Source organism: Pelmatolapia mariae, linkage group LG9 (assembly GCF_036321145.2).
Source record: "Pelmatolapia mariae isolate MD_Pm_ZW linkage group LG9, Pm_UMD_F_2, whole genome shotgun sequence".
In the NCBI taxonomy this organism is placed as follows: domain Eukaryota; kingdom Metazoa; phylum Chordata; class Actinopteri; order Cichliformes; family Cichlidae; genus Pelmatolapia; species Pelmatolapia mariae.
In genome coordinates, this window is record NC_086235.1 from 12830333 (window position 1) to 12857381 (window position 27049).

The 27049-nt window shown below is 39.5% G+C and overlaps 1 protein-coding gene across 1 annotated transcript; it reads right to left on the minus strand.

The window, feature by feature from the left end:
* Window positions 1-426: 426 nt before the first annotated feature.
* Window positions 427-26746, minus strand: map3k15 (mitogen-activated protein kinase kinase kinase 15). The gene is made up of 30 exons (XM_063483851.1): window positions 26431-26746; window positions 23827-23966; window positions 23586-23609; window positions 23211-23288; window positions 22077-22270; window positions 20218-20386; window positions 19955-20061; window positions 18433-18603; window positions 18232-18344; window positions 17867-18026; window positions 17355-17505; window positions 17163-17270; window positions 16369-16418; window positions 15580-15675; window positions 15337-15424; window positions 14963-15096; window positions 14334-14461; window positions 13876-14006; window positions 12617-12722; window positions 10873-11030; window positions 10544-10727; window positions 8499-8676; window positions 7831-8005; window positions 6613-6798; window positions 5770-5875; window positions 5347-5587; window positions 4034-4146; window positions 1559-1665; window positions 1378-1454; window positions 427-520 (listed from the first exon to the last, which is right to left on the minus strand). Exons 1-30 carry the CDS (start codon window positions 26744-26746, stop codon window positions 427-429), a joined length of 4083 nt encoding a protein of 1360 aa, XP_063339921.1.
* Between the last annotated feature and the right edge of the window lie 303 nt (window positions 26747-27049).

Consider the following 27049-nt stretch of genomic DNA (forward strand, 5'->3'; position numbering starts at 1 on the left):
TAAACATGACACCCGTTAATGCCACATGACGTGCTTGTACTAGGGAGCAGTCAAGTTAAAGAGGTCACATGTGACTTCTGAAAAGTCCCTAAACAGTTCAGGGCTGTAGTGCTTGTTTAAATACAAAAATTGTGGCACTTCTGAAGGTGAATATTTCAAAAAAGCTTGAGAATCAATGCTCTGAAGAAACATTAGGGGAGCATGTTTCATAAATATCAAGCACAAAGACAAAGGTACACACAGTAGTGCCTGCACTAAAGCACTTTGGTCTGGTCAAGTCGGACTCTACGTGGATTCAGTGAGTCCTGTACATACAACACAAAAACAACATTTTTTTAAAAAGGCACTGTAGAGGCAGAGAAAAAGGAGAGATCATGGTAATGTGTGAACATGTGCGTGTTTTCCCCACAACAGAATACTTCTCCATCATGCATTGTTTTCTGAGCACTTGTCGTTCGCCAGCCTGTCTCGCTCTCTGTGCCGCTGGATGGCTCGCCAGATCCGGCAGAGGATTCCGCCCCTGAAAGGAAGTATAGATGTTGTTACAGCACATCACAGCTACATGTGCTTTTTAATTATTAGCTAAAAGTATAACTTGAAAAAGGCAGTAAGAAAGGCTGTAAGGTTAACTCTCTTATCGCTTATGTCCTTTGAAGTAAAAAAAAAAAAAGGATGATAAAGTCTTATCAAACACATCAGTACAGCAGTCTTGTGTGGGAAATCCTGCAAGAGCATATGAAATAATGGTTTGTCACAAAGCAAAATCATTCAATCTGTCATTCTTTTTGGTTAAAATGTTGCTGTTTTATTAATATGAACCTGAGTCAAAATGCTAAATCATATATTTGTGATAAGTGGTAATCTGTGGGGCTGATCTATTAAGTTGGTATGCAGTACTATAGGTCATGGGAGAAGCTAATGGCAATGGGTCAACAGTTGTGAAGTATTTTATAGCTGCAAAACAAACTTTTGTTGTATGTTTGCAAAAGTCTGACTTTATTTAACTCTGACCTATTACTCTGTAACAGGAGATAACCGAGGTCAGCAGCATCCCTAGTTTCTAAAAGACTTTTGCAGTTATAAACGGTAAAAAAAGTTAGAAACGGTAAAATGACATCAGACCCCTTCAGAACAGGCTATTCATACAGTGAGATACCATTAAACCTTGTGGAAGAAAAATGGTGTGATTTAACCATTCTAATGATTTCTGGAACATCAGAGGAGTTTGGAACGTCAGTGACCTATAAAAGGTAAATATCAAGGAGGCAATGATGAAGATTTACTCTTCATGTACTTGAAAAGAAATGTGTAACTTTTATGAAATTTGTTTATTTCTCAGACTGCAGGAGTAGCTTTATATAACTTATGTGCAGATACCGTAGATGTAGGCACCGGAGGTCCTCTTTGGTAACGTCACGAAGAATGTCCGTCAGTGTGTATTCCTCAAGAACAAACTAGGACAAAAACAGAAGCACTCTTACTTTATATTGACACTTCACTGCCACGGTGCACTAGAATGGTAAGCTGCACACTAATGGTCTATATAAAGATACTCAACCTTGTCTATGGTGTCGGGGTCTGCGCCCTGCTCTTTCAGCCAGTCGATGAGCTGCTTGTCTGGCTCATGGTCTGCTGGGATGTGGTGGATGGATGGAGGTGAAATGTCTGAAACGGCAGGTATAGGAACACTTCGCTCAAAGTACATGTTGATCTTCAGTATTAACCCTTTCACGCATAGTGGTCACTACAGTGAGCAGCTAGCCAAAGGCTGTTTTCTTGTATTTGTGTCAGTGTTGATGGTATACTTGCACATAAAACACTACATTGGACACTGATGTGTCACTCCATACCCTGCCACCCAGTGGTCGTTTAATGTTAATATACTTGTATGACGTATTTCATTGTAATTACTGTTATTTAACCCTGTCATGCATGAATTATGACAACCTCAATCAGGATTTTTCTTTTAAGTACTTTATTCATCTTTTTATGCCTAAAGATAAATAAAATACTTAAGAAAAAAATCCTGATTGAGGTTGTCATAATTCATGCATGACAGGGTTAAAGATCCCTTCTCCATGACGACAGCACAAGAATGTCGGATCATCACTTTGGCACCTATACATGTCAAACTAGCTGCACAAGCTAACCCGAGGCTGACGTGCAACTTCAAAGAGATGTATACTAAACTAGACAAGGACTTCAAAATAATGTCTGGCTTTTAAAAACAGCCGCAACGAGAAAAAGTCCCCGGCAAAGAGCCAATCTCAAACCACTGATTAATGCATAGCTCTATCTTAAATTCACAGGATAATCTGAAATATATACACATTACCACTTAACGTTCTGCTGCTCCAACTGTCTGACCCCCCCCCCCCCCCCCCAAATATTTGAATTGCAATATGTGGAAGTGGAAGAAGTCTTTTCTCACAATATATGGATCATCAGTAGAGGACATAAAATCGATACCTATCATTATCATTGGGTGCAGCACTCTAAAGAAATTAGAGTGTGTGAGAGATTGCACTTTCAAATTTCCATTAGGCTCTCAGGAGGGTTATAAACCAGCTGGATTGGAGATTAATTACACTAAAGAATAGAGTCTTGGGTAAGGAGGCTATAATGTCTTTGAGAAAGATTCAAGGGAGAGGCATTTGTTTAGATTTAAAATCTTCCTGTTGGATTAAGCTGTACAATCTATTTCCCCCTACTTCCTCTTTTTCATAACAGAAGAAGAAAAAAGTGTTTTGGTATCATGATCAAGCAGTTCTGAACATGAGCCCTATATCATTAACTTACTAATAGAAATAGGAATGTGCAATAGAAGCTGCTAAAAATTCTATAGCATTTTGTATTTTTTCACTGTTTATACTGGTGGAGTATATAGTAACGAACTCTCAATTACAATTTCTGATCCCATCTGCAGAAGATTTAATTCAAAACTCAAACAGGATTTGAGGAATTCTTGGTTTTCAGATTTCCACAAAAAAATACCATAAGCATTACCACTGAGAGCAACAGGTTTCCAAACATTGTAGGTTTAGAACAAACATTTTTTAAGAATGAACTGAACGATAACTAGGACTTAATACAGGTCGATCCACAACTATTTGGACAATGACAATTTTTGTCATTTTTCCTCTGTACTCCTGTGTAAACGTTAGATTTTGGAATCGCTACACCGAGCAACACAGGATCACTCCCACACCCGTCTCCATCTGCACCCTGACCCATGGAAATCACATTTTATGGCTCTGGCCTGAAGCCCTCAGTCTCACAATGGCTCTAGTCTTGTTCAGCACTTCCTGCAGACTGTGAGGTCATTCACTACCTTATCTATTCCATGGAGCCCAGAAATCTTCCCATGACTAAACTTTGTTCAGATGCTGGTAGAGTTTATTGCTCTTGGCTATCTGGCATTAATTTGTTTGAGATTAGAAGCCTCACGGTGGCAGTTGTAGTACCTACATAACTGGTTACAAGTTTACATTCCTTTTTATTTTGGGTGGGAATCACGTTTCAGATATAAAAACATAACCTACTAAGTGTCAAGCACATGTCAGCAGTGCTGAATCATTTACAATATTATCTTTGGAATATTATCATACATTTATAATTAACATATTTATTTTTTGCATATAGTGTTGCATCCCAACCTAACTCAACCCTAACATTATTATCCAGTATTCTTTTCCTAATTCAACTCATTATGGATATGGATACAGGGTCACTTATCTAATCTTATAGACTGTGGTCTCTGATTTACAATATTTATGTATTAACTTCTTTTTCAGAAATTGCAACAAAAAAGCCACAAATTAACAACATTAAATAACATTAAATCTTACTTAATTCTATATTATCCAGCCTCATCTTAAACATGCAAATACCTTCAAAATGTTCCTAGCCTTCTTCCCTGGAGAAATAAGTCTTTTGTGGAACCAGTTTAGAAGTCAGATTGTAAAAGTTAAGCATATTTAAACATGGCACTTTTTGTTAGCAGGGATGGAAATGTGTGAGTGATTCAGTTTACCTGGGGGTCTGTGTCTGACTTGGACCAACTCTAAATCATGTGTTCTCTGCTGCAGGGTGGCTTTCAAGACCTGCTGGTACTCCTTCTCCTTTTGTAGCAGCTCATCCAGCAGCCTGCAACAACAACAATATCTGTTAATTTAATTTCTATAGTTCCCCCTGGTATAAACGATGTAAAGATGTTTGGACAAACTATTTTATTACTGAAACTTCCTGCTTTGAAATTCCATAGTGGAACTGATTTGGACACACGCATTAATGTCCGTTATTGGTAAGAGCTATAGCTACACAGTACGATGGCTAAATATAAGAACTGCACTATAGTGCGTTACACAATTGTCAAACAAGTGAAAATCCCCAGTTCTATTTCAGGAGGAGACATAAATGCCTTTGGGATTATCTCTAGTGTAAAAACCATGCCAAATCAAATATGCAGTAAGCAGCTAAAAGTAGATTTTTACATTATGACTAAATCGACATGTACAAGCACAGGGCTAAAGTGCAGATGCAGACGGTTTTTACAAAGTCAACATGAGTATCAGACTGTTCTTTGCAGTCCCATTTCCACTGTGGTACTTATTAATAAAGTTTCCATGAGGCTATCTCAATTAAAAATTCAAATGTCTGCAGAGAGTCAGCTGCAGGTATGTTGTTTGAGAGTGTTTGAGAGGCAAAAATGAAGCAGAAATGCTGACAACAAATACCAAAATCTGAATGAATGGCTGAAAAAGATTAGTAAATATAATTAAATCTAAAGCGTCTTAAGTTGAAGTTACTAATAGCTCAAATCAGTAAAGGAAAAGCTAAAAAAAAGGTGATGATGAAATCACTGATCACATGTCTCTTGATGGTATGAATGAAGACATTATTATGTTTGATAGATGCCACTCACATGACCACATTTGTGAGCCAGTAAGGAAAAACAAAACAACTTGAAATGCAAATGTAAGAGCTGAGGAAAACCCCTCTCTGTATTATTGAAGCATGGTGCCAGTAATTACCATCTGATTAAGGTGATTACTGGCACCATGCTGTTATTTTTAATGTTTTGTGTATTGGGACTGTGCAGAAATTTGCTCCATTTCATGCCCCTGTGGGTATGCCAGCCACCTATCATAAACAGCCCCGAAGTGACAGTGACAGTGTACGTGGGTATGCTTGTAACCTCACGTTCTGTCCTTGTTTTCCGCTTCCTGCTTCAGTTACAAGTGGAAACCTGTGCATGCATGCCTGGAGAAAAAATTCCACATGAGCCTGTGAAGGTTTCCACCTGACCTTAACCGTGGTAAACAAAACATTTAATTAAGTGGGTACCTGTTGGTTTCGTGTTTGAGCCTGCCCAGCTGGGCGCCTAGATGATGGTGTGAGCGTTGATGTTCATGGGAGTGGGAGGAGTTCACAGTGCTGACCGCAGAGTGTGTGGGATCGGACGTTGTTCCCGTCTCGTCAGTGTGCTGCACTAAAATGGGTCCAAACTCTGCTTCCTCCTCATCGACCTCGTCTTCCTTCTCTGCTCCTTCACACTCTGACGCCGGGCCAAAGTGGGTCTGCAGCTCTATTGTGTTAATAAAAAAGTCATAGGTCAAGGTAATTGATGTTATGTTGTTGGCATTCTGCGTGCACTCTACTACTTAAACTACTTAACCATAAATCAGAAAGGTAAAATAGCATGGATGTTAATGTCCACTAGATAGAGTAAAAAGCTCATGACAGGCTGCAGCTGCCAGAGATGCCCACCTGGTATAAGGATGGTTATTGCAGCCTGCACAGCTCGTCGGATGATGTTATCCATGGCAAACATCCAGTGGGGTTTAATGTGGTGATTTCTCAGGACCTTGTTCACCTGAGAAGGTCAGCACAGACATTTACAGTATAGACACTTTTATTTGTAGTTTTTTTTCAACACTCACGTGATTCACGTGATTTCGCACTACAACCTGGTTTGCCTCTTACTTGTAGTTATTTTTATTTAATTTAATAACTGTACAATACTCTGTATATAGTAACCATTGTCCTTAATGTAAATATTTAAGAAAAATTGTGTATGTTTCTGTTCTGTGTCCTGTGTACTGTTTGTTTGTATATGTGTCTTTTTGCTGCTGTTACAACCAAATTTCCCCTTGTGGGACAATTAAAGGATTATTCTATTCTATTCTATTCTATTCCACACTCACTATAGCTGGTTGCACATTTTTGACAAGATGTCTAGTGGAAAACGTGGAAATACTTTTTAGGCCCTTTTTAATTGGCGGTTAAGGACACCAATTAAAAAACAAACTGTCATTATTGTCAGAGACGAAAGGTACAGAAAGTAAACTGAACTGAAGTCTTCTTTCTGGGTAGGGCAGAGGAGGTAGCGCTCATCATCTACCAATCAAAGGTTGGTGATTTGATCCCTGGCTGCCCCAGTCTGCATGCCAAAGTATCCTTGGGCGAGAAACTGAACCCCAAATTGCTCTCTAATGAAACCATTGGAATGAAACCATACGTGTGTGTGTGTGTGTGTGTGTGTGTGTGTGTGTGTGTGCGTGTGTGTGTGTGTGTGTGTGTGTGTGTGTGTGTGTGTGGGTTAGTGCTGACCGAGTCCTGGAAACCAAACAACACCAGCTGAATCTGGTTGATGGATGTGGAGTCAAAGTCGAGGTCCAGCTTGAGCTTGGAGATGGTGGCCGCCATGACGCGCCGCTCCGGGGAATGGATGAAGTCTCGAAGGATGCAGATGATCTGCTTGATGTGATCGATGGACAGCTGGAGATCCTCGCTACCCTATGCACAGTTTTAGCAGAGTGTGCAATTTAAGCCTAGTGATCAATAACTGTAGCATTACAAGCCCATATTATTAAGATTATTATAAAAAATTAAAAAATTATTAGTGATTTTGTAGATTTTTGTTCCTGGTTGGGTTTTATCTTTATCTTTTAGGATTTTACCCTGTGCAATAAAGTACATTTCTTTATCAAGCACTAGGAAAGGATATTAGTATTCTGAAAGACCACTTACGCCCCCCAATGGAAGTATCAGGAACAACAGTTTTTTTAGATTGCAATTAGGCTCCCTGTGACTGCACTGGATTCATGGTAGTGAAACAGTAATGACAATCTGTGTTGTAAATTGTTCAGACATAGATCATAGGGGTATAATATGAAGCAAGTCTAACATAGCCAGGCTTTCTTTGGTTTGGTAAAATCTGAAACCCCAGCTGGGGTATCATGATCCAGATTTCATTACGGTGGTTATCAACTCTTCCCATTAACCCCAGCTTTATGCTTAGAGCTCTGTGTGCACTTGATTTGATGTATCACTTGACTCTTCTGCACACCGTCTACTCCAGAGTCATTAACAGATGAGCAGGTAGCAAAAATTTCTAGATAAAAATTGCAATTTGTGTTAGTATGTATGGCTCTGTAGGTTATATACATAAAATATATTCCTTCAGCAGGGCATCTACACCACACTTATACAGTGCTGTAAATAAAAGAATCAGTGAAAGCGTGGCCTTTCCAGCCTATATTAAATTCTCAACATAAACTGCTCTTTGGAGGTTGTGATTAGCAGAAGTTACCTGTAAAATGTGGCTTATGATTTTGAAAATCGCCAGATCTGCCCTTGTTTCCTGGAGACAAAGCCACCACTTTTATAACCAAAACGTTAAACTGGGTCTTCCAGGAAAGCTGAGTCATCATGTTTGCCCAGGTGAACAGACCTTTCTCTCCACAACAATATATGTCCCCCGAGTGTGCTTGTGGAACCAGACTTATATCTCCACTCTATATATAACACAAGTAGACACACACACACCTGCATGTGATTTTCCCTGAGGTTGGAGATGACCTTTTCCTGGTCTTCATTGAGGACCTTGTACAGAATGGCCCGTCTCTCGCTGTCCTTCTTTAGCATGAACAAACCACTGTCCCTGTCCTCAGGAGATGGGGGAACAGAGCGGTCCTCTGATACTGAACCCTCATCAGGCACACTGCAACACACATACACAGACACACAAAGTTACCTGAGAAACACATAAAACAAGACATGAAGTGAACAGATGATTTACAGCAGTGTGCTCTTTAATTTATTTACAGATACAAGCTTCTCCTGGCTACTCTGTGTGCAAAGGAAAGTGCAGAAGTAGCATGAGTCAGCGCTGCGTGACGTGCATGCATGTGCGCAGAGCCACCAGCTGAAGCTTGTAAAATTATCAGGACTCATTAAATTAGTATTGTAAAAGGCAGCGGAGGACGGTGTGAGTGCAATAAGGCCACCTGCTATCTGCACACACAGATGCACTCATTCATTTACATCGTTTCACATGATCTGAGCTTCAGCACCAGCAGCAGGATTACTTTGCAGAAAGACATCGTTTCATTGCTCTAATAATTTGTAAAACAATATTTTAAAAGGAAACAGTTTTCTTAATGCCATCCGACCTCAGTCTGATGCAAAATCTCAGTATGTGCTTTCAGACACACCTCAGGTAGTTAGAACTGGGAGGTTTGAGCAGATTCTTGGAGCCAGAGCTTTTCCTCTTGTCAAAGAATATGTCGTGTTTCGCGTCGCAGTCGGGACTCACAGAGCCGTGCTCACTGCTGCTACTGCCAGCGGCCTCGCCTTGCACCTGCACTGGCAGGGAGATGTTAGGGATATAGTCTGAAGAATACATAAAAAGAAGAATAGGACTAAAGACATGGGCAAGACAATTAAAACTTAATACACTCACACATAAGGACATTTTGTCCTTTACCCATACTCAACTTTATTATATGACTTTTTATGGCCATTTGCCATTGCATTTCATCCTGCTACTTGTATCACACCATCAATAAAACCTAGTGACCCAGCTCCACTGGCAGCGATACATGCCTACTACCATAACACTGCCTGTACGATGTTTGCCAGATATGCTTTGGATAATGCTGTTTCTCTCCTTCTCTACATATTTATCTTCCCATCATTCTGGTACAAGTTAATGTTAGTTTTCGGATTCAGATTCAGAAGACTTTATTTATCCCCAAGGGGTAATTAAGAGACTGACCTTGCCGACTGTACATACAATACACAAACATCACATTGGGGAGACAGGTCATGTCAAAACATTTTTTCCAAAACTGTACTGGCTCTTTTTTTGTTTATAAAATTCTGCAAAGTCTAATCAGGTGTTCTTGTTTTTTTAAATGTGTAACCAGGTGTTTGCGTCTTGCTTCGTCTGTATTTCAATTCACGAAAGCGTCACCTGATTGTAGAATTTGACAATAACACACATATTTTCTCAAGAGCAGTCTTGACTTGGTTAGTTAGGCTTTATTAGGAAAAAACATACAAATTTGACCGGTTTCTTTGGATTTTACAGGCTAATGATGGTCTCCCTCACATTCATTGGACTCTCTTTGGACTTCATATTGAAATTCTCAGTAAAAATCTGCCAAATGCACGTTCAACACTTTAACTCCAGCTCTTTTATTTGTGTAATTTGCCATGAAATAATGAGGTACAGTCCTCACCTGGACATGAAACTGCCTCCCCGTCAACAATCCAATCACTTTTTTAGCTCTGAGAATGAGGGACTATCTATAATTGACTGTAAATCTTAAACAGCTAATGTAATGCTTTTGTCAGACCCCTTGAATTAAAGCTTTAATCACATGATGTTTTTTTTAAATCCACTGTGGTGGTTGGACATTGGTCAAATGTTGAGGGTTGGGGTAAGGAAGCCTAAATGCAATAATGTCATTTTCTGTGGCATAGTGTGACCTTCACTGATTGGGTGGGAGTGTCACAGTCCAGGGTCAGTGACCCAGTGTTTTAAGTTTTGTATCATTACTGAATTTTGATTTTGTCATCGTTTATCTTTTCTAGTCTTTTGGGCTCTGTTTCTGTGACCCATGGTTACGGTCTGCCCTGTCAACTGTATCCCCTAGTCAAGTCTGTGTCTGTGATGTTTCCTGTTTTACTTTGAAAGTCTGTGTCCTATGTCAATGTATTGAGTTTTGCTTCATCTTGGTCTTGTCATGTCAGATTACTCCCAGCTGTGCTCTCCTTCTGTGTCTCATTCCCCTCGGTATCCCTCAGTGTATTTAAGCCCCGTGTTTCTCTTTGTCTGTGTTGTGTTGTCTGTTATCCATGTCATAGTTAATCATAGTCAGTCTGTTATTCGAGTCATCATGTATCATAGTCTATCATAGTTTCCTTAGTTTTCATGTTTCCAGCCGCCATCAGCCAAATAAAGGCTCACTCTTTGTTTGAATTCAAGTTCTGTTCTCCTGGGTCTGCATTTGGGTTCACATCTGAAAAGCACCGGCTGCTCAGCTGTGACAGTGAGAAATTTATGTGGTTTTATAACCTCACACAAAGGGAAGAAAAACCAGTTTGGATATTACTTAACATGGTTTCTCACCTGTATTTTTTTAATCAAATAGCACTACTATTTACATGAGCATCACAAAAACCATGCAGTAAAACCCATTTGGAAATGTGATGATATTTTTGTGGCATTGTAGCAATGTCTGTGTGTATTTACCTGGTGATTTGAAGGCGATCTTACTCTTCTTGCCCTTGGTGTTGTGCCTGACAAAAGTGTCTCTGAGCAGGTCCAAGGCGATGGCCCTCTTGTGAGGGTCGGGCTCAAAGCAACGTAGAATAAATGACTTGGCCTCCTGTGACAAAGACTCCGGAATCTCTGGGTGAATTTTAAACATGCCAACCTGAAGTGAGAGACCACAGCGATTTAGCGTTAGAAGAAAATAAACATGTGTTTTGCAAATAACTGGAGTTCTGAAGGCTGGAAACTCTATATTCGAAGGTTCATAAGTAAATAGGCAAACTAACACAAATAAGCTCAGTGTCTACCTTAAACATGGCTGCCTGTGGTTCCCCCAGCTCATGAAAGGGAGGTTTCCCAGTGGCCATTTCTATAATGGTACATCCCAGGGACCAAATGTCAGCTGGTGCCCCATAGCCTCGAGGGCCCTTGTCAATTATTTCTGGAGCCATGTACTGCAAGGTACCTTCAAGTAGAGAAGTATATCGTGTAAGCATTTGCAACACAGAAGGAGATGCAAGAGTGTCAACAAATCCATTTTTACTTGCAAACCAAAACTATGAAGTAGCAAAAGGCTGCTTCTGTTAGCTAATATTTTTTTAAAACAGTGTATATCCTGACTGGACATTTTATTGCATGACCATGATTAGGCAAGGCAAAGATTAAAGATAGATAATTTCAGAAGAATTTTATTTTGTCTCCCAGTCTGCTCAGAAATTCTGTGCAGGTTGGCATTTGCTCCAAATGCTGATGTAAATAGAGAGCCAGCAAGAGCTATAAAAAAGGAGAGTGAGACAAGAGCAAGTGATGCTCCAGAGAAGAAACAGATAAGGAAACACACACACACAGACAGCTCCTAATGAAAGGTAAACACCCTTCTGCCTCTGCTTGATTAGCTAATCTAATTACACACCTTGCTGGCCGCTGGAGAAGGCCAGATGGCCAATAAATGTGTATGTCAGTACATTCGCATGCACTCATGTGTCTCTCTGTTTCCATAGAGGCTGATTGTGGCTCTTGACATTTTGAGGGTCATTTGATATTTACACTCATAGTCTGAGAGTGAGCATATCTCAGACTCCATTTATGCATCTCAGACTGAATTAGTCTGTTTATGTATGACAGGTCAGGACTCGTGTGTCTTTTTGTGACATTGGAATTAAAGAGAAATGAAATTGCTCATTGTGCATTTTTCTTCCAAGCAGAACGTTTTTATATTGTTGTTCACATCTGAGAACTTCGTGGGATTACTGTTACTACAAACTTCAACTTAATCCCTAGGCTATTGTTTGAAATTTCTGTCAGTCACAGCTCCACATCTGTGCCAAAATGAACAGTTTTTGCATTCATAAGTAACAGTTGAGAGAAGTTAGAAACAAAATATCTCTGGGGATAACTGGGGAACAAGTAGAGATAGTATGGAAAGATTAGTTAAACAATTAAAGTTAAATAACTGAGCAGATCTCAACAACTTTGAACAGAACACTAACAGGTTCCTAAAATGAATAAGTAACTGAAAATAGACAATGAACAGTTTAAATGGTTAGCTAACAGCATAAACAAAAGGTACATGAGCTAACAGCTTTGGGATGTTAGCTACACAAAAACAGGTGAAATTAGTCACCAATAGCTGTTACATGGAGTAGCAGCTAAAAGTAGGGCATGAATGATTTTAATAGTAAGCTAATACTTTTGAACAGTTTGAAGACTTGTGTGTTTGTGTACATTGCACATGGCTCTCAGGGTACATCAGATGAAACCACCGTGTTAAACTATATTCTAGCAATAATGACTCTTCTCAAAAAGCAAAACTGACACGGGAAATATAATATAAATTGTTTTTTATAGATATTGTAATATTGAAAGGCTGTTTCTTATATTTAATGCCTTTGTAATCTCATTGTTTAGATTTTAGGTATATTTCAGCATTTGTTTCTAGTTGTTTTTTGTTGGGTTTTTTTTTTTATGTTTTTATGGGTTTTGATGGGTGTTTATATGTATTTTAAAACCTGTTGTAAAATTCAAATTCTGCAAGATGATCGAAAAGGTTACCTGTGAATGTTTCTGTACAGGGATTGACTCCTGCCAACCGTTTTGAGGTACCAAAGTCAGAGATCTTCAAGACACCACTGTAGGTGTTAACTAGCACATTATCACCCTAAAAAGAAACAAATGAAACAAATGAGGAGAGATTTAAATGGATTGAACTATGTGGGTCATTATTATTTAAACTGAAGCCTACAGAATTATCTCCAATTATGCACATAAGACATGACCGATGAATTTGAAAGTACTTCCCCATCAGTAATGGGGTTCCACAAGGCTCTATACTTGGCCCTGTCATTGTTCCCCATGATCTTCAGTGCTGTTTCTTTCTAGTTGTTCTTTTTTTTCTCTCCACCTATGTGATACATATGCATATGTGTGTGATCTGATAGGTTTCCCTGGAGTTCTGAGATTTTTTCTGAGGGGCATGCCCACTAACCCATTCTCATTGGATCTTTGGTCGGCCCACCTCGTCTACTAATTTCTCGCCTGCAGTACGAGGACCAGCTCTTCAGTTTTGCTATTTGTACACATTTATGGCTCTCACTGTCTCTCGTCCCTCTTGTGTGTCAGCTGTCAGCAGTCTCTTAGCCTCATTTCTAAAGTCATTCACCCATAAACCTACTTCTGATTTATCTGCTTGCTCACTCTCGATCAATTCAGAACACCTATGTCTCAGGCACGTCAAACTGACTGATGTATCTTAACATGAATGTACTTTTGCAGGCTCAGATGCCAACTAGCACTCAGCTAAGAATGACCAAAGCTGACTAAAGACACCCTAAAAAAAATCCCTCCAGAAATGTGACATTGATGTAAAACAATAGAAAATCATGGCAGCTAACAGGTTGCAAGCTTATGAGAATGAGAGACAAAGTAGCCAAGTGGAAAAGTGCGCAGCTTTGAGGGCGAGAACCAACATGAGTGTCCAGTATGTGGTCGCCTTTGTGCATCAGACTTTGGCCTGAGATCCCACATGATGGTACACAAATGAATGGTTTTAGGTTGGACTTGAGGACCACAATACTCGACCATATATGTCTCAGTCAGCAAGAAACTCGTTCATCCTATGTAATGCTCAATGCTTTAATGTCTTTTCTTCCAGACAAGACAACTTTGTATCCACAAGCTCAAACCTAAGACTACTTGTAAATTTCTTTAAAAAATAATTTTAACTTGAAATTCAGTCATAATGACATTTCACTCTATTGAACTAACAGCTGTCTTCCTCAAAGATGTATCATGGCAGGCAGGGTTCCTTCTACCTTGATGTCTCGATGGACGATCTGGTTTTCATGCAGGTATCGGAGACCTTCCAGAATCTGTCTGGTGTAGAAGATAATTGTTGCCTCCTTCAGGGGGCCCCATTTCGACCGTAACAATGCAGACAGACTTCCTGGAGAAAAGAAAGAAGGCGTGTCCAAAGCCTATCTTAAAGGTGGAAAAATACCCAGCTAGTTAGACTAATTACCAACTCGGTGGTCATAAGCATATCTCTCTGAAATAGATTATTTGTGCATTGCAAGCTTTAGATAAGCTTTAGAGAAAACATAATTTAGACACAATATCTTATATGTTGTTTTTCTGCTTAAGACATTTTTTTTACCTTTTCACTGAGGCTAAACTAGATGTATACCGCAGTAAGGCTACCTAATAGGAGGTAACACAAGACAGCTTCTATTACACAGAACTGTGTCTCTTTCTGTGGTTTGTACAAACATACCTCCAGGCACTTGTTCCATGAAGATCTTAATGTATCCATTCTCAGAAATGGAGCCCAAATACTGAACAATGTTCCTGTGCTTCAGGTACTTGTGAAGAGCGATCTCTTCATGAAGGGGCTGAGAGTACCTGTCCAGGGAAAAGAAAACAGACATCAGAAAAGACAAATTGCATTTCGTACCCTTGCTTTGTGTGTTATTTGTGTAGGTTCTGTTTTATCATTAACTACATTCACATTGGTATTAACACTGGAAATAACATTATCTGTTCATTGTCCAATAATCCAGACACATTTGCTGCAAAGTAAATTATTAAAAATTAAATACTGGTAAAACATTGCTGCAAGGTCCTATTTGTTTTTGTGTGATTTAAGTTCAACTGTAAAATAAAGACTGTTTGCTCTTTGTGTTACTACAACATAATAAACTCTTAAATATACTAAATGCAGTTACTGCATTTACTTTTATTTATGTGGAAGAAAAAAACTGAATTTGCCATGAGTTCTCCTTTCAGTAAAATTGAAATATTTTAATTATTATATACATTAAGTAAATTTTATGCATTTCTTTTGTTTTGCAGCTATGCCAAAAAGACGTGGAACCATGAATGTAGGTTGGTAGGTCAACCTACCTGCTGTCTCTTTCAGGGATCTCTTTGATGGCAATTCGGACTTGGTTGCTGAGATCTCTCCCAGCATACACCACTCCATAGGTGCCACGACCCAACACTACCCTTTCCCCTGTCTCATCGGTGTCATATTCATACTGCAGCACAGAAAAACACGCATAGAAATTACATATTTGCCATATTTTACAATAAATATCTCTCTCTCACACACACACACACACACACACACACACACATATATATATATATATATATATATATATATATATATATATATATATATATATATATATATATATATATATATATATATATATATATATGTATATGTGTGTGTGTGTGTGTGTGTGTTAGCACACTTTCAAGCTCACACTCACCTCTAGCGTATCTCCATCACCCTCCCCCTCCAGCTCCACAGCATTCCCAGTACCATCAGATATCATCTCTTTCACCATGGAGCAGAACCTGAGACACATAACCAGACACAGACATTATTACAGTTAGTTGCAGTTCTTGGCCTTCAGATCACATCTGCGCATATAGTATATATAACACAAACACGGACGGACACATGACAAACACACACCTACACAAATACATCTAGAGGTGTTTGTCCTCACCGACCGCACTGCTCCTCAGTAGAGAAATAGATCTGGAAGTCATCCGAGTTATCGTGGACGTAGAGGAAGCAGCAACGCTCATCGAACTTACTGATACTGCAGACAGAAGGGCCACATTAGGCTGGGCACTGGTCTTTATTTCATTTAACTCTTCTTTATGCTATATTTTATAACACAGTCCTTTTCACAGACGAAAGTAAATCTCATTAGTGTGCAAAAAACGTATATTTGCTCTCAATATGATAATAATACATGGATATAAAGGAGTAATTTAGATTGGTAAGCAGGAGAGCAGACAATCAAATTGTGTTGATTGTATTCTAACATGAATTCTGTAGTCAAACTTTTACCTGGATCTTCAAATTGTATTTAAGAGCATGGGTGATGTTTTTTTTTTTCACAGTAACCACTGGCCATCAACCATGAGGAATGTCCTTACTGATATTTGCATTTTTTTTCTTTCTTCCTCCTCCGGTTGCACTGATTACGTAATTGCAGCTTTGCACAATACGTCACTGTTTTGAATATTGAGGCTGAACAGGTCAGCTGGAGATCCCTAATGATGTTCCTGGCACCTAATTCTTCTGTTTACTTCATGTATTATGGATATAACTGCAGGAAGCCACAATTTATATGCTGGTTTGCACCACTCCTAAGTTCCCTGAGTTACTACAATTGCAGCCCAGACCCATAAAACCACAAGAGAAATTTGATTTGAATTAAAGTATGCATTTTCTATTTATTTCTATTTGTTGCTATTGCCTAATCCCAAACATGTCTCTTGCATACCTAATGCCTTTGATGGACATTGCAGTGAAGTTCCACTCATGAATACCTTTCTGTAATAAAAAACAGAAGTTAATCCTTAAATTTTACAAATTGTTTTGACTACTTGGTCATATATTCATACAGAATCAAAGCATAAGTTTTTGCTCTATATCTAATCTAAAAAATGAAGAAAATGAGAGAGCATGCAGAATAAAGGTCATTTGTCTAATCAACAGATAAAGTGTTCCAGCTCTAACATTTTGTTCCAGTAGGTTCTAGCAGGTAAATGAACAAACATGCGTATATGTATATGTTTGTGTCTACTTAGTTGGATGGCTCCAGCCCTCTAGGATTTCTGAATTAGCATAGGTGAAGCAAATTTAGTTAATGCTGGCTCAGCTTTAAGTGTCAATGATGCGTCAGCAATCTTTAAACAGACTACTCCACATGGGTGCAAAATAAAACTTGAATCCCAGAACTATCTGAGCCCAAACCTCCATGTACCCCTTACAAAAAAAAAAAAAAAAAAATTACTGGTAATACTGGTGGTACTTCACCCTGGTATACTCAGGTAAATGCAATTAAAATACTGTGCACAAAATGAGGGTGCAATGAGTTTGTGTAATTACGTGTTATTATGTCTCAATATGTGATGGAAGATTTCACATCAAAGTTCCTTCTGTTTGCATACAAGTTGTCTGATTTAGTTTAAGCGATTCACCATTTTTAATTAATTTTTATTTAATATTTTGAATTTTTCCGAGTGGAGGACAATATTCCAAATAGCAAGAGAATTAGATGGGCAATGCTCTGACCGTTTCAGCAGGAGAAACATGCCAGATGGAGACGTTCTTCTCTTCAGCCTCATTGTTGATGGACACATAGGACGGCTGGTAAACTTTGGTCGGCTCCAGAATCAGCACCTGTAAACACAAACACCAAAACATTTGATTTTGAACCCCTCAGTCATCATTTTTCAGCACCAGTGCATGTATATGTTTACATACTGGAAACCGCAGTCTGTTGGTGGTGCACTGTGTGGCCTCGACGATGATGTCCATCCAGAAGTTGAGTTTCTCTCTCTGAGGAGAATGCTCCACATTTTGCTTTTTAAACCTTTGGATCAGCTGTAAGTTCTGCACTACTGAACGCAAATACCTGGAAGAAAATACAACCAATTATAGAATAGAATAGAATAGAATGGAATAGAATAATCCTTTAATTATAATCATTAAAATAAAAAGCATCACACTTACAGTTCCTTGAAATTTTGTTTTTGTAAACTGTTTTTTGTAGCATGTTTGGGCTTACTTAAATAAAAGAGTTACATTATAAAAACAAATGTACTTTTGTAAGATGAATGTCCTGATACTTCACTACAACTATGAAAGCAGAATACATCTTTAAAAAATTGAGACCTGGGGATCAGAATGTGACCAAAATTTAAAACTAATCTTTATTATGAAAAACATGCATTGACATTGCAACTTTTATATATTTACAAGATCTTTTCTCTTACCAAACAGGTGGCTTCAGCTTGAAGAGCTTCTCTGCAGCCTGAGTAGCTTTAGGAATGTCACTCGCTAGCATGCTAACGGTGAAGAATTGGCCGACGTCCCAGTAGTTATTCATCTTTTCCAAGGAACCCTTGCGCCCCAGCAAGCTGTTCAACCTCACCCCTGATTATAAGAAGACAAAAAGTGAACATTGTAATTGCAGTCTGATTGAAACTGAAGTGGCATGGTCTCAGCTGACTTTTGTACCACAGAAATATCAAGGAAAGGAGCTACTGAACGCAAATTGAATGCTGAAAATACACAACTTAGGTGTTTCACATTGACTTGAGAGTACGCTGAGAACAAATCAAAGGGGGAATCAGGTTACCTATTTTTCTGAGTTCCATGGAGCTCTCGAATTGCTGGCCAGCAACTATGAGGAGGACAGCTAGGTTAATACCCGAGTACAGAGTGGGCTGCAGCTCAAAGCCCTTTCTGTACCTGACAGGTGGAAGAGGAAATACAGATGAATACACACAAGGAAACAATAAGATGTGAATAAGATGCATTTATTTATGTGTGTTCTCACCACTGAATGGCGTTGTCCCTGTTTTTAGTGTCTTTGCAGTCAGAGTCGAGAAAAATGTCCTTGTAGATTCGTCCACAGAGGCAGAACATGTCTGGTGCAGGATGTTCGCAGGACTGCAACACCTGCAGCATCACTCTGAGAGCCTGCTCCCTGTCTCCAGGAGCATTCCTCCTGCACGTACATGCAAAAATTCATGTGCAATAGTGGTTCTTAATGACAGGGTGAATTTGATATCACAGGCACATGAAGGAAAACATTTTCATGAGACTGAGAAGTACACCTTTATTACTTCCATAGGAATTAAAAGTGCAAGTACCAGCCAGGTGTCGCTAATTAAATGCACTTGATAACTGATCATCAGCCTAACTACCTCCTCAAAAGCAGTTTGGGCAGTTTACTGGCCTGGAGTATTCGGGTGTGTGTTAACACAGGAGTGGCTGTTCTAGCAAATTCACCCTACGATCAGATCTTGTAATGTTTCGAGAAACTTCAAACAAAAAAACAAGAGCTACAGACTTTAAACACCTCAGTTAGCATGTTAAATGTTAAAGTTAGTCACAGTACAATGAGAGAAAGCCTGAACAAGCTGCCTGGAGAAAGTATCTCTGCAGGACAGCTTAAGTTTGGAAAGTTCCATCTGAACAAACCGCAAGACCACCAGAACATTATCCTTTGGACAGACAAAAGCAAAGTGTAGATATGTGGTCATACTTCACATCACCACGTTTGGTTAAAACCAATCACAGCATATCAGCATAAAGACCTTATATCAACTGTCAGCATGGTTGTGGAGGGGTGATGATGTGGGCTTGCTTTGCAGCCTCAAGACCTGGACACCTTGCAGTCATTGACTTGACCATGAACTTCTCTATATACCAAATCACTCTAGAGTAAGTGTGAGGTAACCTTCCAACAGCTAAAGCTTGGCTCAAGCAGGATTATGCAACAGAACAATAATCCTGAACACAGCAGAAAATTTACAACAGCATGGCTGAAAAAGAAAAGAATCGAGGTGTTGCAAAAGTCCAGACTCCAATCTGACTGAAATACTGTGGGGGAACCTTAAGAGAGCTGTGTATAAACAAGTGCCTCTAAACCTCAATAAACAAAAGCAACATTAAAGAAAATGTAAAAGAAGGCTGAGCCAAAATCCCTCTACAATGCTGTGAAAGGCTAAAAAGTCATACAGAAAATGAATACTTCAAGTTATTGATGCTAAAGTTGTTAAATCATACAGTATACTTAATTTCCCCTGAACAACAAAAATTTATTTTTCACAGAATGCTAGACTTGTGGTCTGTTGCATTTTTGACATGCAGTTGCTATATTTTTAGCTCCTGATATCACCACACTACATATTTTATGGTGCATTTTATATGATATGTTAGCATGAATGTCCTCAGTGAAATAAAGGCACAAAAAACAAAAATGTGGGATCCCTAAAAATAATTAAAGAAGATAAATCTGCTTTACCACAAGGTTTGGGCATTAAAATGTTAAGTTTCATTCAGCTGCTGCGTACCTGTTGAGGGCAAAGGAGTAATGAAACTGGATCATGGGCTGGGTAGCCAGATCACATGTTGGCAGCATCTCCAGAGTCTGCACCAGTTTCACCATGGCATCATAGTCCTGGTTGTCAGAGAAGCCACAAAAGGGGCATTAAATTTGAACCTAATGATAATGCATTTAGAATATAAATGTCATTCTGAACTTCAGTCTGTAATAACTTTTAAGAAGTTCCCAGCTGATAGTAAGAAATGAAGGTCATGTTTGATGTGTTTGTACCTGTATATCTCTGTAGGAAAACAGCAGGTTCATGACAATGTCCTGTGTTAGGACCTCTGTGTTATCAATTCGAAGTTTAATGCGTGAAAGCTCCTTAGCCAGCTCCTCTCCTTGGTACTTCTCCCTAGCCTTCCTGATATCGTTGAGCAGGGTGTCCTTAAAGGAAGCACTATATGTACACAGACAAGCAACAGAGGAAGAAAAGAAGGTTTCATTTTAATGTTGATCTAAAGCACAATTTTTGACCTGCAACTTTAGTGGACCACCCCTTATTTTGCAGCAAACAGACATTACTTAATAGTAATCTCATCAAAACAGTGAGTGCTAATGGTCAGTTAGTAGTACTAACAAAAAGCTATGAACAATGATCCTCACTATAGACTCCTACAGTCGGAATACTGCATTGTGCAAAACAAATGCATGGAACATCCCTAGAATAATTACCTCCAACTCCTTTTTAATTTTATTTCTAAAGCACCTAACATCACAAAATGCTTCACGACAAAATGCCAGAAGATAACAACAAAAGGTAGCCAAACACAAGTCTAAAAAGATTCGTTTTTAGCTGTTTTGTGATAGAAAACAGAGTCCACCTATCACAAGCTCAGAGGGAGATTTTCAGAGTCTGGGGGTTACTGTTGGAAAAGCTCTGTCTCCTTCAGCTTTTAGCCTTGTATGATGCACAGCTAGCAGGCCCTGCTCAGATGACCTCAGGGGTGTGCTGGGGACAAAAGGATGTAAAAGTTCACTGATGTAAGCTGGTGCTTGAAGCACCTTAAGTTAAAACCAGAATCTTAAAATGGACTCTGAAGTTAATGGGGAGACAGTGCTGCTGAGTCAGCAAGGGTGTGACGTGAGTACTCGGAAGACATTGTGTGAGGCGTCATAGCAGGTTTTGCTTAAACAAGCAAAGAATGAATCACAGTCATACAGAAGTGATTAAATCTGCTTGATTTTCAGTGCAGAGTGTGCAGATAACACCAGTGCCCTTACACACGACATTGGAGGTGGAATTTTGACACAGATTTCTGTTATAACGTAATATTTCTTGTGAACAGGCTATTTTTGTTCATGCTTTAGGATGATACATTTACCAGTGACAACTCATTTAACCATTGTTGACACAGCAAATGACTCATTTTAAAAGTAAATATTAAGTTAATTTGAGATTAATCTGATGTTCCAACACTTTGCAATATATTTAACATTTATCTTTCCAGAACACACCAAATAAAGCACTTTTATTGTACTGTAATAACACACTATACTTAAGTATGTTATTCAGATGGTGTTTTGTAAATTCTGTCTTACGTTATTACTTTACACTTCCGTTTTACTACATTTCATAACGAAGTATGGCACCACATTTAGCTGAAAGCCTATATTACTCCTTACTTAGTGCTTTTTTGTTTATTGGTTTTTGGTTTTTTTTTTTTTTTTGTTTGTTTGTTTTTTTTTTGGGGGGGGGGGGGGGGGGGGGGGGGGGGGGTTCTTTTCTTGTAAATGACTGTGAGGTGCTGTTTCTGCCAAGCTCCAGAAGGGAAGGTGGGGCAGACATGAAGCACTGTTAGGTGGTTGACTGACACAGTATTGACTAATCAACCTCTGATTTCCTATGAAATGGGAACTTGATGCATCACACACACACAGAGAGAGAGAGAGGGGGGGGGGGCTGTGTTTTGAGCTAAAGACAAGAACAGTTTGGTTGTTGTGGTTTTTAAGCACACATAGCTGTTACGTTGGTTGTGTGAGTACAGGAAAAATAAACATAGTTGCACTTTACAGTCTACATATGCATCTGTACTGGGAAACCATGATAGTGGGATTACAGCAGCCCCTTGTTTTCACTTTTATCTCACCAGGATGTTACGTGGATATCCTTCAGCAGGCTGGTGAAGCGGTCGGTCAGGGGATCGCACAGCGGACCCAGCAGGTTATCCCAGTTGGGCTGCATGTACTCGCTTGCCCTCCGTTGGGCATCACTTTCACAGCACATATACTCGTGGTTAGGAGTGACTATGTAGGGGATGAAGTAGTAGTTACCACTGGATGCCTAGAAAGCGAGGAGAGAAGGTTTAATTACAAGTTGTTTACAGAAAGAAAAGCACTTTGACAGCTTTGTGCAGATGCCAGGTGTAAAAGAGGTCCAGGTGGAGAGAAATAAGGAGGTGAGAGTAGGGATTAGAGTGATTAATGAGAGGATCAGTGCACCACTGAGACTGTTTGGTAGCATCATACTACATCAGTGAAGGTTTCCAGAAGTAATAAGCCTCATGTACCAAGAACCACCTAACACTCTCTAACCTCTGCCTCTTCTTCCAGCTCTGAAAATGAACAAATGTGATTACCTTTAAATCCGAAATTGAAATGATAAGCTTTGCAGGTACATGTATTTGGCAAAGCATTTCAGGACTGACAAATTTTACACGCACTGCTGACTGTCTTTTTGCTGTGTTCATTCTTAAAACATATATTTCTACATCTTTTATTTAACTACTATATCACTAGATTTGTAGTTATATAGTATGGTTGTCACAGCACCACACATCATTTTAAAGCAGTCACCATCATGATTTCATGCATCAAACAAGCAGCCACAGACCGACAGCACTTTAGGCCACAACAACTAGCTGCTTCTGATTTACACATGTAAGTTTCTCCTGTTAAGCTCTGTTCAATTATATTCAGTGAGGATTGTTTCACAAACACTTTTTAGGTAAATTCCCCACAGTGGGATTAAATGCAATCCCATGATTCTTTCTGAGATGATGCAAATTTAATTTGGTGCAAAAACGCAAATGCATCCAGCACTCTTAATGCATGCTATAGCTGATTATCCATCGCTTCCTTTGTGTTGTTAGGGGCTTTAATCTGTTATCCACACAACATCCCAGGGAGAGGTCATTGTTTTCCAGCCTCACTTCCTTGTCTGTTAGTATTATCAGTCAACTAGGGAATATCCCAGCATGCCTTGATGCAGGCCTGATACCTACTTTATTCCTCAGTCCAGAGCCTCTGTATTCTGGAGGCAACTGAACCCAGGGAAAACCTAACGGTGGAGGACGAGCAGCCTACTCCACACACAAACACACATATACACAAAGAAGACAGCGTACATACAGTGAAGGTCAGTTTCTAGGAAAACTAACAAGTAATATGACTCTCGTTCTCGAGCCGGCCATTCATGATTTAACACATGTGTGTACTTGTACACAATGTGTGTGAGAGCATGTGTGTATATATATGCATTCCTGTCTGCATTTCTGCATGGGGGTGAATGGTATCTGCCAGGAATATTCCTCTAGAAATAGAAACAGATGGTGTGCATACATAAATCTTTACAAAACATGCACACATAAGAAACTTACTGTGTTTTTCTGTGCCACCATGTCCTGTGCGGAGATAAAGAGCACGTGAGAATATGTTTCCAGACTTTCGGACAGTGACATAGTGTATTATTCCTGAATTGCTATTTTAAACAGCTGGTGGGACTGACTGTACGACATGTTAGTCTGTAAATAACACAGCAGATCATTTTGTCCCAAGGAGACGTAAAGGAATGGTGTCCATGAACACTAGTTACACTGATGGGAGTTTGTGCATGTGTACCTTCAGTGACTGGGCAGTGTCGGGGTCGGTGTCATGGTATAAGATGACATTGTTGGCCATGTCAAAGCTCTCCCTCACGCCCAGGTGGTAAAACAAGGAGGGCTGCCGACACACGTCGCTCATATCCACGACTGCAATGTCTGTAAGGAGGAAGTGATGGAGGCAACAACATAAGAGCATAGCTCTTTAACATTGATGCAATTTGCAGAGGTGACAAATGAGCTGAGTTTGAAATACATCTGCCTTTGAGTTTTGTGCTGCATCTGCCCCGTGATCTTTGGCCTCATTAAATGTGGGAAATGTTTTGAGTGGAGTTGAAAACAAAAGAAACAAGAAGAGACACAGTTGGGAGCTCCTCCATTGAAAGATATGAGCATGAACAAGAACATACATGATGGAAGCCCTTGGTATTCAGAGAAAGCACTGGTGAATGTTATCCTTTCCTAGAAATCTTTTTTTTTTCTTTCTAGGAAACAACACCCACCCACCCACGAGAGCCTCCTGCATAGAAGAATCTGAGTATATGAGTCAGTTAAAGGCAAGTACAGACAAGTATGCTGACTGGAAAATCCACATTTTTTTCTACTGAAGCTCAGAGGTAATAACAACATGCCCTCAATCTGCTGCCAAGTTTTATATCCTCTCGGACCTACCTACTATGCTTGCAGGGCATCTGAGGGGACTAAAACATACATGTGCCTGGCTCTTCCTCAGCTGAGTTGTGGTGCTGCCTAGTATAAATAGCTCGCAATTAAAGAAGAGCTCAGGTTTCATTCCCCCTAAAAATAGGAGCTTTCAAGGGCGTCATCTTTTCATAATGGAGACAGAATTATGAAATAAGTGACTGAAAATTATTTGGGGAACATTGACCGATTTATGGTCAGAGTTTAATATATTTAACCATTAACAACAACAGGTGTCAGTTGAGTTAGCAAATAAATAAACAAGAAATAATGTCAACTCACAAGGCTCACTAAGATCACTATTGCCAAGTTCTGTCTTGGATTCATACGAATGAGTTTAAATGTTGTAACACTCAGCATCCAAAGCCAGTAATATAAGAGCGTTCAAGTGCATATTTTCGGTCATTTGCTTGTTAATGGCAAGAGTGGCTCCATATTTCATTGGTTTACATATTTTCCCAACAAGTATCTACACAATCTCTTTAAGATTGTATCAGGATATCTGAGATTTCAGAAATCTGCAAAATCAAACATGTAGCACTACTACTACAATTAGATCTCCTCTGAATAAGAGAGCAGCTGAACTAGTTGTGCAGAATTATGTGTGTGAACATACAGAAAAGCTTTCACTATTGTACTGCAAACTGGGTATGATATCAGCCCATGACATACCTTTTTTTAGTGATAACTTTTTCTATTAGTACATTCCTACTGCTGGAAAGATTAGAGCTTGAGTATGTGTATAGTATGTGCATAGGATAAAGGGTGCAAAAAAGACGAAGTACCTCTACAAAACACAAAGTTGCTGCATTCAAAATATTATTGAAGTACAGAAGTAGAGTCGGGTTTGTATTTGATTTAAAAAAAATTTAAAAATATATACCCAACTGCTGTAATTTTAGTACTTTAGTATAACTTTGAGACATCTATCATTTGTATGAACCTATTTGCAAAAGATAAGTCATGATGTAATACAAGGCTACAAGTTTACAAGCAAATTATTGACTACTGAAAAAACCTACTAGTGTTGCAAAATCACAGTCCAGGGTAGCAATGCTGCTCAGGCATGCTGCACTATAACAGTGATCTCACTGCATAGCTTACAATAAACTTACAACTGTTGTAACACAACAGTCAGGAACCACTCACAACCTATGCACTTACATCTGATGCAAATACAATACTAAAATGCAACTTAACCCCTGATTTAATAATAACATATTATTAGTGCTAATGAATCAAAGCATATGGGGTGTATGAGGAATTAACATAGATTACTTAGCTAAAGGTACTCTGATCATACCATAGTCTTGCAAGCATGAGTCTTACTTATCCTACCTGCTGGAGTATGTTGCAGTGTATGTTAAGGTTCAGCTCTTACTTTATGTCTATACTAGTTTATCTCTACCACAGTGTGAACATACTGTAGAATAAAGTATCTTGAATAATTTCAATGTAAGTTAAATTGAAGAAGTTCAGTTTAACCTCTTTTTTCACTTTCGCTTTTATTTTGACACATATGTAGTATCATTTTTTATTTACCACTTGTGTACTTACTTCGAATATTTGTTTATATTCCATTTTATTTTTATCATTGTGTATTGGTACCTCTTCCACCATCAAGACTACATGCTACCCAAACACCAATACAGGTACGTGTCTCATCATGTGACCACCACAACCAGAATTACTGTAAGAACAAAAGAAAGCTTTCCCGACAGCAATAAGGAAAAGAAGAATAGTCTGCATGATAGATAGATAGATAGATAGATAGATAGATAGATAGATAGATAGATAGATAGATAGTTAGTTTTATATCAGCTGCCTAGTTTTAATAATAAAAAGTTTTCGCACAGTTGCAGTTAGAAGTCTGACTTGTGCAAACCCGCCCTCCCTCTTGTGTAACTTTCCTGTGAAGTACCTGCATCATAGAAACTGTCCAGTACTGATGTTTCTCCAAAGTCCAACCTTCCGAAGGTGACGGTGGTGAGCAGGGCGCTCTCCGAATCGCAGGCTCTCTGCAAACACTGTAGCGCTCCGGACTCCGGGCTGCTCGCCATCACCGACTTAAGCCCATCGTTCAAGACGTAGACGACCCGCAGAGAGCGCTGCTTAGTCGGTGGACTGGGGCTGGACACGTCGCCCCTCTCTCGGTCCCGGTCCCGCTCCACCACACACACCCCAGCTGTGTGGTCTCCCCCCATGTCCGACGCCGGTGCGCTCTGCCCGGTTTCCATATCGAGAACCTGGAAAGTGACTTCTTCTCCGCTTGATGTCTACCCAACCACCCTCTTTATTCTCTTTGCGCCTTTCGTTTTCTCCTCCTCTCGCTCTCACTGGTGGCACACCTGTCCTGGCATGAGAGTAGCGCGTCTGAGTCTGTCTCCTTGCATCTCCGCCTCATTAACTCATATCATCTGACGATTATCTCGCACCAAGACGTCCGCTTCTTCCAGACTGGATCTGACTGGATCCCCGAGAGAGCGAGAGAAGGAGGAGGAGGAAATGTGGAGAGAAAAATACTCTCAGAAGTTAGAATA